This window comes from Gouania willdenowi, chromosome 6 (assembly GCF_900634775.1).
Source record: "Gouania willdenowi chromosome 6, fGouWil2.1, whole genome shotgun sequence".
Lineage (NCBI taxonomy): Eukaryota > Metazoa > Chordata > Actinopteri > Blenniiformes > Gobiesocidae > Gouania > Gouania willdenowi.
This window is the reverse complement of record NC_041049.1, coordinates 17,480,027-17,491,606: the sequence shown is the minus strand read 5'-3', so window position 1 is coordinate 17,491,606 and position 11,580 is coordinate 17,480,027. Positions and strand designations below refer to the sequence as shown.

Genomic DNA, 11,580 nt, shown 5'->3' with positions numbered 1-11,580 from the left:
AAAAATAATGCACAAACTGACTCATGTAATAAGTTGTGTAATACCCTCTACTGACAGCAGAGGGCTCATAGGAAGTCAACAAACCGTTTAGGAATGTCCCTCTCTTCCTACTGCACACATCTGCATCTTCATCCTAATGATGCCAGAGTGATGATGGTGATGTTTTACATTTAATAAAGCTGGGGGGGGGGTGAAAACTACTGAAAAACATGCCCGATACGTGTGACAAACGTAATCCTCTAATAAACTAATACAATCATCTAAGGCTGAACAAAAAATTAAATGTCAACACAGTCAACGACATCTCCAGTCTAAATTAACTGTAGAAATGTAACATGCGTGTAAAGACGGATTGATGTTGAGTTGCTTCCTTTTTACGGTGATCTTTTGACATGACTACATATAGAGGGTTTTCACGGTGCGTCATCAAACCGGAAGTTGCCATATTGGAGGTACTCAGCAGGTAAACAAAGCAGATCCAGAGCATCGAACGAAAACAAATGGTGAATTATTGCCATGTTTTTGGCTGTACCAATCGCTGAGACCGTGAAAAACATTTGTAGTTTTATAGACTGCCAAAAGTTATAACAAATCAGGAAAAACAATGTCAAAAGCTATCAGAGGAAAGGTGGCGCTTGTGGCTAGCTAAGCTAAACCAGGAGGCACAAATCTGGACAACATCCACATTTGTTCAGCATGTTTCTTTTCAGGTAAGTGAATTGTTGATAGCAGTGGTTCTTAACTAATTTTCTATTGTGATGATAATAAAATATAGTTCATATCGAGCCACTGCATTTTGCATTATTGACTTAATACAATCACATTTAATAGCCTGCAACAGTAGCAACAAATTGTATAGAGCTAAAATATGCTGTATTTCTCATTGTATTCCAGGCAAAAGGTCTGACCTTTAACAAAAGGATGATTAGGGTTAAAACCAGGTAGTTGACGATATAAGGATACGCAATAGATGGAAGACTCTCTGGGTCGTCATTGATCCAAGACAATGGAGCCCACTCGTATGGATCTGCACCACCAATAATCTATATCTTTTCTAAAAATTGTGCCCTTTCCTGAGAACCAAGTCCTTCCCTGTATGCCTATGCATCTATAATGCATTTTGAGGAGCTTTTCTGTGGTTTCGGACATTTATCCATCGCAGTGTTTACCTCCGAGTGCCTCCAATATGTCCGTGAATCCGGGTTACTGCCCAGAACGTGACGTAGTGACTGTGACCTTGCTTTGTTTTACTGTTCACATTTTTGCATTCAAGCTGCAATATGTAAATTTCTTTGGTGTTATTTGGTCAAAAATCCATAATCATCTTATTGTATTGCATATTGTAATCCAAAGTGTTCTGAGTGGACATTGAATCTATTCTCCTTCTCTTGGCTCTGTAAATGAGCTTTAGCAATACAGGAGTGTGACGCTGGACCAGCCAATCAGAGATCTTTCTACCAACAAGGTGCTCCCGTGAGCTGTTTTAAGCATTACTATTGGCTGCTCGAGCTGCTCGTCAAAAGTCAATGCATGTTCTTCATCTGAGAGTAGAGACATTTCATTTGTAGTGTGGAGTGTGTCTGCTCTGCGTGTGTGTGTGGAGCGGCTCTGAGCCTCTTATTGTCCTCACAGCAGTGAGCGATACGTGCTTTCATGTCTCTAAAACATCAGAAAACTCTCCAATAACACAAGATGAAGTCCCGACATTTGTTACGAGTCTCTATGGTGTAAACAGTCGCAAAGAGTGCACGCAAGCGTTCCCAAGGAGACCGTTGAGTTTTTCAGGAGGGGAGGGGGGGAGTGTGGAGCGCCTCACGATTCTACATATTGCAGCTTTAATACCTATTATTTTTGTGTGTGTACCTGTAAAAAATGGTCATGTGGCCACCTCTGCTGCATAATTTCTGCTTAGGTAGCATGAATATTGTCTGAGAAAAAAAAAAACCAACTGCAAATACATAATTTATTGACAAAGTTACTTTATTTAAACATACAAATTACAATCTCTTGAACAAAGTAAAAGTGATATAGAAACTGTATGTTGGCAAAGATTCCCACCAAAATATTGTAGAATCGTGTTATTTATGCCAATAGTCTAAGTCAGTGGTTCCCAAACTGGGGGGTGCGCCCTCACGTCATGACTGAGGGGGGCGCAGGGCAATGGGTGGGGTGCTAAAATACCTTTGAGCATGAAAAATAGAAAATATTTTTTTTGTTGCACTTTATTAAGACCTTTATTACTGTTCTAAAATATGTAATTACACATTTTCTGTTATTTTTGTGAGATTTGAAGAATAGTCAAAATTAATTATTTTTTCAAAAAAGGTCACCTATTTTTTGACATTTTGTGGTGATGGGGGGGGGGACCCTGAGAAATCTTTTATTCTTCAAAGTGAAGGGCAGCAGCAAAAGTTTGGGAACCACTGGTGTAAGTGTTTTTTTGCCGGTGTTTATACCCCTTGTTTGCTGTAAAAGTCTTAAGTTTTAAAAAATGTATTAATGTGATAATTAAATGCTGCTTATCATTCGTTTAAAGGACATTTTGAATGTTATACATACATCAAAAGTTTAAAAGTACGGTAACACTTTGAAAATGAAGTGAGAAAAAACAACTTCAATCCATTCATAATGGGTGTGTGTGTGTGTGTGTGTGTGTGTGTGTGTGTGTGTGTGAGATCTGTCTATTGTTGTGCTGTAAAGGCCTGATTACAGGTTGCAAGTTGAGACCCTGGTGATATTGTAAAAGTCTCATGTAAAGTTAATCATAAGCCTTGTTATATAATAGCATAACACAACATCCCAATGCACAATATATATTTGCTGCTGATTGATAAACGACCACAAAAGACAAAAACATTTATCACAGATGACCATAAACATCTCCATGTCTAGTATTCATCGTGAAACGGATATTCAGGATGATCAGCCCACCTGTTGAATCACAAAAATAAATAAATAAAGAGATCTTTATTTCACATAACCTTTTTATGAAAAAAAAAAAAGAAGAAAAACTCAGGAGTCAGACACAGGAACTGTACTCACATGAGAAGCTCCACAAAGCGAATGTCCTTATTCAAGCCTTCGATTGCCTTCATTTCAGCCTCAGTCAGAGAGAAGTCAAATATCTGCATGAACATGATCTTTTTACAAGCTATGCAAGTCACATGATATCATATTATCACTGAAACAAGTGCAAACCTCAAAGTTCTCCTTTATACGAATGGGAGTGAAGCTCTTTGGGATGACCACCACTCCTCTCTGCACATTGAACCTCAAGCACACCTGAGCTGTGGTCTTGTTATACTTCTTGGCAATCGACACCAGGAGCTCATCCTCCAGCAGTGGGGGGCATTTTAGGTTTACCCTGTTGGTAAAACACATTTCTGCGGTCTTTATAAATCCAATATAGTCTCAGATAGGAGAAAACATACTGTTTTCTTCATAGTCCACAAAAAGTGCAGGAATTTATACCAGGAAGGATCTCTGGATGTTCCTAATGGGCTGTACCCAACAATGACGATGTCTTGCTGGCGACAGTAGTGAAGCAGCTTCGGCTGGGTGAAGTACGGATGGCATTCCACCTGTGTGGAAAAGTGTTCATGATCAAAGCTAGACTGGGAAGTGTACAAATATACATTTAATTATTATTATAATATTAAGGAGGGAAGTTCAATTTAAATATTTTAGGTGTCTGAACTACTTTGAAAAGTTTTTGTATGTCAATTTGTGGAGTAAAATTATGGAACAGAATGAGTATGGAGCTAAAACAATGTTGAAACACACAAAAAAAATGATTTTCACAAGGTACAGGAATGAATCTGATCACTGGTTTTGGTGATTAGCTATGGACTATTTGTGAATATGCAGATTGTTTGATAATATACAGGTAATTAATTGCATTGTTAGTTTTTCTCCTTTTCGCACATGTAAGTTGAGAAGTTTAAGTGTTGGTGGATCATATCAATGTTCTATTTCTGCTGTTGTAATTCATCATTTTTCATTTTCTAAACTGTTGTCCTTTAACTTCTTTTATCATTTTACATGTTCGATGTCGAAAGACGTCAATCAATAATAGTTTGTTTTTAATTCAACACTGAAGCCTATGCCAGCTGGCTCAGTGCCTATATTAGTGTTTTCACTTCTGATACGATGACGATATATTGCATCCGTAAATATTGGTTGATACAAATATCCATTCAATATGATGATGATGCACATATCATTCATACATTCGTGACTAACTTTGTTGTGTAGAATTTTGGAAAAAAAGTTTGATTAAGTGATATTACTTAGAGAACAAGAGTTAACAACGGTAGAAAAACGGAACTATTTATTATTAACCAATGGGTTAGAGAAACTTTACTCTGAAACACAAGAATATTCTACAAATTAATAAAATTAATTAAAAAAAAGACCCTAAAAAATAACCTCAATAAATTAAATTAAAACAATATTTATATCAGAGATTTTAGATGCAGACTAAAATAATCTGGCCAATAATATAATATAATATAATAATATGAATATCCGATATTGATATAGGACCGAAACACCCTTAGCCTATATACAGATTTACAGTATTTTCATCATGTTTTTGCTGTCTCTTATACAGCAAATGGCAAATCCCAAAGATAGTTTCAAGATCAATGATTATACACGAGTAAAATAAGTAGAACTCATTTTATAAAGTTATGGCAGTAATCATGAGTTAAAGTATAGCCTTTATCCAGGATTCTTATTTTAGAAAGAAAGCAGCAGTAGTTCCCTAACTTTTTCTGGCCCTTTAAATGATGTAAAATTATCAGGGGTCTCCATTGCAACATTATTTTGACAAAATGGGTATTTGAAAAAAAGCAACCTTTTATGAAAAAGGTAAAAATTTTGATTATTATTCTTCAAAACTCAAGAAAAACAAATGTGAAATCTCGTATTTTAGAAGAAAAAGTACTTTCTAAGTATGTTTTAGGGATCAAAACATTCTATTCAATAACAACTAAAGGACAATTAAATAACTTTCAGAGTCTTAAAAAAAGAGTTTTCTCTGGAACAACAAGACATTTACATGTATCTACAGTTCTGTAATTACTTTAAAAAAATGTAAAACTAAATATTCAAAGGGGTGCTAAGAGCTTATACTGAAATAAAGGTATTGTTTCTAGACTGTACAAAGGTTTTCAATGAAAAACACAACTGAGTAAGCTAAGGCTAAATGGGAAAAAGAAGGAGATTGTGAAATAACGAAAGAACAATGGCAGACTTATTGTGAATCAATGTGGAAAAGCAACAACTCACATATGTGGCGGGAGTTTGCATGGAAATGTTTGATGAGATTCCTTTTTTTTTATTAGATCACAACCAAGTTAGAAACACACCATACAGGGAAAACTATTAAATGCTGGAGTTGTTCAGTGAGTCAAGATGCAAACCATTACCACATGTTCTGGGAATGTTTGGGCTGAAGAAATGCTGGTGTTATTTAATATTTACACAATATTTAACACAAAGTTTCCCAATCACTTCAAAACTTTTTTCTTGGGAAGAGATGACTGCATTACAGAAAGTCTTACTAAACAATTACTTATAGAATAATGGTAAAGGCAGCAAAGAAAAATGTCACGAGAAAATGGACAAACCCTGATCGTCCCACAATAAACGAATGGAGACAGTGGGAAAAAAATAATTAAATGGATACTTATTCACTTAAAGGGGACATATCATGGTTTTAAATCCTTCCTTTTTAGATATAAATCATACAGTTGTGGTCTATATAAAGCGGAACTGCACTGTTTGGGTCTGAATTCCTCATTATTATCGCTCCACAGGCCCCTTTTCTACCCCTTTTCTGATGTGCTTCTGAGAGCAACTCGTTTTGGTGCTGTCTCTTTAAATGTAAATGAGACACTCCATACCACGCCCCCTCTTCAGGTGACACTCGGTTCAACTCCACCCTGCTCGGCCATTTTTGTAGTTTGATAGAAGAGATACAGCTATGTAGCGGCGCATAAACTTTTTATTCAGAGGTTATTTACAAAATGTCAACAACAGAAGACTTGTCCATCCAGCCTTACATGTTCCAGCCAGAGTCGGACCCAGCGGAGCGAGATGAAAATGAAGATGATGAACCTGCCGAACCCTAACAAGTGAGCTAACACAAGCGCCGAGCTAACGCTAGCGCCAAGCTAACGTCACGAAATGCATTTTAATACAGTCTTTTCGGAGACAAAAACGTAAAAATGAAATGACTAATGAAAACTTTAGACTTAAATTAAACCATGTAGGCCATATCATCAAGGATCTAAAACGAGCACACAGCGCTAACATATGAAGACGGTGCAACTGATAATGCTAGCAAAACAATGACAGGAACGTCTTATCATTTTTTAGCGTTATTTACAGCTTACCGAAGTGCTCTGTTCGTCGTCTCCAAAGATAGAAGGAATTGAACCCTCAATCAGACAAAGCCTTTCGGCAAATCCTTCTTTATACTGGTGGAGGTTGCTGAAGCAGTCATCCTTGAAGTGCTTCGCGCACACAAAAATTACCTTACCCACAGATGTGGGTACATTTCCATGAAAAATAAAACTCAACCAGGCACTTTGAAAAGGTTCTGATGCTGGGAGACGTTGTAATGAAGCGTGTGGGTTACTACATCCAACAACCGAACATTTTGACTTATCCTCTCGTAACTTCGGCATCCTTGAGCTTGGACTACAAAATAAAAGCGAGAAATAAAAATGGCGGATTGCTCGAAGTGTTGGACCTGGAGTTGATGTACTAATTTGGCAGTTCCGCTGCAAATACTGTGACGTAATAGTTCAAAAAACGTAATAGAGAATAGAAAAATTGAAACAGATTGAAAAATATGAGCAAAACAGAATATAAAGATATCTACGGAGCACCTGAAGAGACTAATTTGATGTTTTCTGTACTTCTAAGCACTCTAAATATACAACAAAATGCATTTAAGGGCTAAAAAAGTGGATTTTGCATGATATGTCCCCTTTAATTTACAAATGGATAAATTTACAAGGATGAGGACAAAATGGGTCTCCTTTATGGACATAATGAAAAATAATGGGAAAACGACTGACTGTCCCTGTCATTAGATATAGAAAACAGTGAGCCAGCCTGTTATGTCGGAAGGGCAACACCTTAAAACTATCAGAATGCCTCCCTAGAAAAGTGTAGAACGCCATCATTTTTAAAAATGTTATTCTATTTTTATTGTCATTATTGTTTTTACTTCTTATTTTGGTTTTATACATCCCTGTTTTTGAAAAACAAAAAAGGAAAAAACAAAAGAAAAAGAGGAGTATTGAGGTCTTGTTGTATTTAAAATGGATCAATCTTGTTATGACTGCTTTACAACGCAAGATGTACAGCAACAAATATAGATGTGAAATGTGTTCATGTACTGTATGTATGTATACATTGTAATACTAATAAAATCCACAAATCAGTTTGGGAACCACTGATGTAGAAATGAAGAGAGTTACGCTATCTGTTTAACGAAACAAACCATATTTCTTATTTGAATTTATTCTTTCTTATCACAAAGTTGCACCTATACACCGAAAGTAGAGACCTTGACTATCGTGTGAATAATACTGAGTGGGTTTGCTCAGAGCTTAAATCGGTGTGGCTGTCAGTGTCTTTGATGTCAGCGCTTTGATAAACTGCCATGCAGTCTAATAAAACTGGGATAAGCTTCATATAGATATATGTACAGTATGTACTGTATGTGTGCACCTGGTTTGACACTGGTCTGTGTTTCAGCCCAGGCTTGTTCAGGATCAGCTCCAGCTGCCTCTTGTTGAAGTTGGACACTCCGAGTGACTTGACCAGCCCAGCATCCTTACAGGCTTCCATAGCCTGTACAAGATGGAGGAAAATCACAGCAGTGAGGCAACGTGTGGAGCTTTAAAGCTGCAGTATGTAGAGTCGTGAGACGCTCTACGCTCCCTCCTCCCCTTCTGAACGAAACTTACTGGTCTTCTTGTGAACGCTTGCGCGAACGAGCACAACTGTGGAACTCTTTGTGACTGTTTTCTCCATAGAAACTAGTAACAAATGTTAGGACTTTATCTTGTGTTTTTGGAGAGTTTTCTGATGTTTTAGAGACATGAAAGCACGTATCGCTCACACAAGCAGCCGTACTAAGCTGATCAGAGCAGACACACTCCACACTGCAAAATTGTTTTGCGTCTGTTCTGTCCACCTTAGATAATGTTTCTCAAGCTATTTATCCCATCTGTTATCTCTCTCTCTCTGACTCGGTATGTGGAACAGATTGCGCACGGACTGAAAGATGATCGCGCGCAGTCCGCCCCACATAATGAGTCAGAGGAACCTCTGCAGAGTCTGTTCCTCCTGAAGACGTTTGAGCCTTTATTCTGTTGCTTCTCCACCTCGATCTTCCTTTTCCTCTTGGTATGCTGTGTAACGCTGTGCCAAAAGCTGTGTTAGAGATGCCATGAGACTGTCCCTACTCTCGGATAGAGAATGCGCATTGACTTCTGACAAGCAACTCGAGCAATCAATAGTAGGGATGTAACGATTCACTCAACTCCCAATACAATTCAATTCACGATACCGGGTTCACGATACGATTCGCTCACAATTTATTTTACAAAATGGGACTGTAGACAAATGATGATTGAAAAATATTCCTTTATTTTTTTTGGGAAAAAAAATAGAAAATACTGTACTATTTTCCTTTTATTTTTCATTGTCAAAAGAATCCCTTGATAAACTATTCAAAACAATGCAATTTAACTGAAAATAAATCTTGAATGAAATAAATAAAGGAATAATACAAATGAAGACGAATCCTATTAATTTAAATTCTGGTTCTATAGTAAACAATGCAAAACTACTTAATAGTTCTTTTTCTTTTTAAAATTGCAACTGAAAATGTATTTTGTGCCTTAACAATTGGACTTTAAAAAAAAAAAAGTGAAGAAGAGATGCTATACTAGCAGACAGAGCTAATAGAAAAACGTGACTTTTACAGATATTCACGTAATATTACAGATATTCTTTCGGTGCTAAAGGGGTAAGGAATCATTTATAAACATGTTTAAGAGTAGAAGGCGACCAGAAAGAAAGTAGCAGCAGATTCCGCCCGACGTCAACACTTCTGGATAGCGCCCTCTGCTGTTTAAAAAAAGTACTGCGATTCAATTTTCAGATAATCGATATCAACCGTGATACCTATAAATCGATTTTTAACTGCCTTACGTCTAATCGTTACATCCCTAATCAATAGTGTTGCTTAAAACAGCTCATGGGATCGCTCTATTGGTAGAAAGATCTCTGATTGGCTGAAATCCAGCATCACGCTCCTATATTTCTAAAGCTCATTTATAGAGCCAAGAGAAGGAGAATATATTCACTGTCCACTCAGAACACTTTGGATTACAATATGCTCAAAGATAATTATGGATTTTTGACTAAATGACGCCAAAAAAAAAAAAACTTACATACTGCAGCTTTAAATGCAAATATGTCAGATTGTTGTCTGGTGATTTCATTTTTTGTAGTTTCACAATGCCCGCTGATCATTTTAAAAAAATACTGATTTAGAAATATACTAAAAAAACCTACAAGTAACCAACAAAGCAACTCAATTACAGTAATGTGAGTACTTGTAATCTTTTACTTTCACCTCTGCAAAACGAAATGCTGAAATCTGAGTAAAATAACTGTTGTGAATGAGTGAATTGTGAATCTTTGTAATTTTCTCAGCAATTGTATGTAACACTATGACCAACTGTCCAACACTGAGTCATCTTGGAGTCTGCATTTGCTTCTTCCACTCATCTGATGACCACACTATTTTTTTTTCCTAAATAAGAGGATCAAATAAAACATAATGCCTGCCACACTTACCTCCCAAGTAGCACAAAGATCCGTTTCATGATAAAAATACTTTCCATTCTTATCTTGGGGGTAAAATGTATCTCCAGGCTGCAGAAAACAACACAAAGTAGATGTTAGCATATTGTAAATGACACATTTAGATTGTGATATTTAAGTATTTAAGTACCTTAAAGGCTGTGGGCATCTCCACAATATAGAGGTCTACATAATCCAGCTGCAACGCCTGCAAGGTTTTCTCCAAAGCAGGTCTGACCAACTCTGGAGGATGAAACGTGTTCCATAACTGCAAGAAAAGCACAAACATTAGTGCAGTGTTTATCTCTGGAGCTATCTCGGTGTGCCCTGTCAAACAGTTCAAAGGTTAATGGGCACATGGTGAAACAAGCGTAGTACTACAGCCAACCTTCCCACAGTAGAAGATATCCTCTCTCTTCAAAGTTCCATCAGCAATCTTATCCCTGATTGCTTGTCCCACCTCGTGTTCGTTGTAATAAACCAAAGCCCCATCGATGTGCCGGTACCCCGTCTCAATGGCCACCTTCACTGCATTGTACGAAGTCCCTTTAGGGGTCTGCCAATATGTATAGAGTAAAGTTCATAAAACACTTTAATCAGGAGTCAACAAAACACAATCCATGCAAATGGTAAAACTGGTCAGCCAAGTATATTAAGTCTTTTCCAGGCTTAAGTTTTCTTCATATACCACAAGTGAACTGCAAAATACATTTTCATTTAAACAGCACCTGCAAAAAAACTTTGCCTCCCAGCCAACTTTGAACATTTCAAACTCCGGTGTTTGTAGCTTCTGATCAAGAACAATGGCCATCTGGAAAACAGATCACCAGGCACGGCAAACGCACTTTACGAGATCTGTGCACATGGTGTACCATGCATGATGCATAACCTTCAGCTATTCAGATGAGTAAACCATTTACCTTCTACAACACATTAATGATCAGCTCAACGAGTCTCTTACGGTTCGGGGGTTCCCATAAGTTCCCAGTCCCATCAGAGGTATGCTGTTCCCATCACTCAAGGGGACTGAGTGCTTCTCTGCTGTCAGTTCCATATTCTGAAAATCTGGTGTAGAAAAGGCTGAAAACCACAGACGGAGCACTTTGACAGCTCTCTACACTCACTCTACTGATCTTTGACCACAGTCAGGACTCCTCCCAATCACAGGGGGTTTGGTTTCCTTTGAAAACTAGAGCCACATAGTTATGAATTATCAACAACTCTGGTCTTAAAGTGACCCTGTCCCACAAAAGATGCAGTGCAAAGCCAAACACACAATTGTCACTCTTTCTTTCTTTTTTTAAATTAGTGTTAAAATAAACAACTTTTTAGTAATGGGTGTGTCTTTTGAGTTTAAACAGGTTTTCCTGTCACAAGATGTCAAATATGTGGCATAAAAATGCTCTATGACTAATCCTTTTTTTGGCCCGTTTCCAAAAGAAGTTCAAGAGGTTGAATTAAAACAAACATGATGAAAACTTCCCTATCCTGGGTGTACCCCTGTCTAGTGCCTGATGACAGGTGGAAATCGACACCTGCAGTATCAAGTTAACCCAAAATGTTTGCCTCAGGATAATGTGATCATACCAGCCTGTCATTGCCCAATCTTGTTAGATCTCGGAAGCTAAGCAGTTCTGGGCCTGGTTAATAATTGAATAAGAGACCACTGAGAATCCCAGGTGC

The 11,580-nt window shown here is 37.4% G+C and overlaps 1 protein-coding gene across 1 annotated transcript; it reads right to left on the bottom strand.

Annotated features, from left to right (window-relative positions):
• Nucleotides 1–1,949: 1,949 nt before the first annotated feature.
• LOC114465555 (3-oxo-5-beta-steroid 4-dehydrogenase-like) lies at nt 1,950–11,065 on the bottom strand. The gene is made up of 9 exons (XM_028450645.1): nt 10,859–11,065; nt 10,286–10,453; nt 10,049–10,165; nt 9,892–9,969; nt 7,750–7,872; nt 3,472–3,581; nt 3,199–3,364; nt 3,043–3,125; nt 1,950–2,931 (listed from the first exon to the last, which is right to left on the bottom strand). Exons 1-9 carry the CDS (start codon nt 10,949–10,951, stop codon nt 2,889–2,891), a joined length of 981 nt encoding a protein of 326 aa, XP_028306446.1. The 5' UTR covers nt 10,952–11,065; the 3' UTR covers nt 1,950–2,888.
• Between the last annotated feature and the right edge of the window lie 515 nt (nt 11,066–11,580).

Coding starts and splice junctions, on each gene's coding strand:
- LOC114465555 (XM_028450645.1), bottom strand. CDS start 10,951: ATGGAACTGACAGCAGAGAAGCACTCAGTCCCCTTGAGTGATGGGAAC. Junction 10,454..10,858: donor CTTATGGGAACCCCCGAACC/GTAAGAGACTCG, acceptor ACATATTGGCAG/ACCCCTAAAGGGACTTCGTA. Junction 3,365..3,471: donor ACATCCAGAGATCCTTCCTG/GTATAAATTCCT, acceptor TTTTACCAACAG/GGTAAACCTAAAATGCCCCC.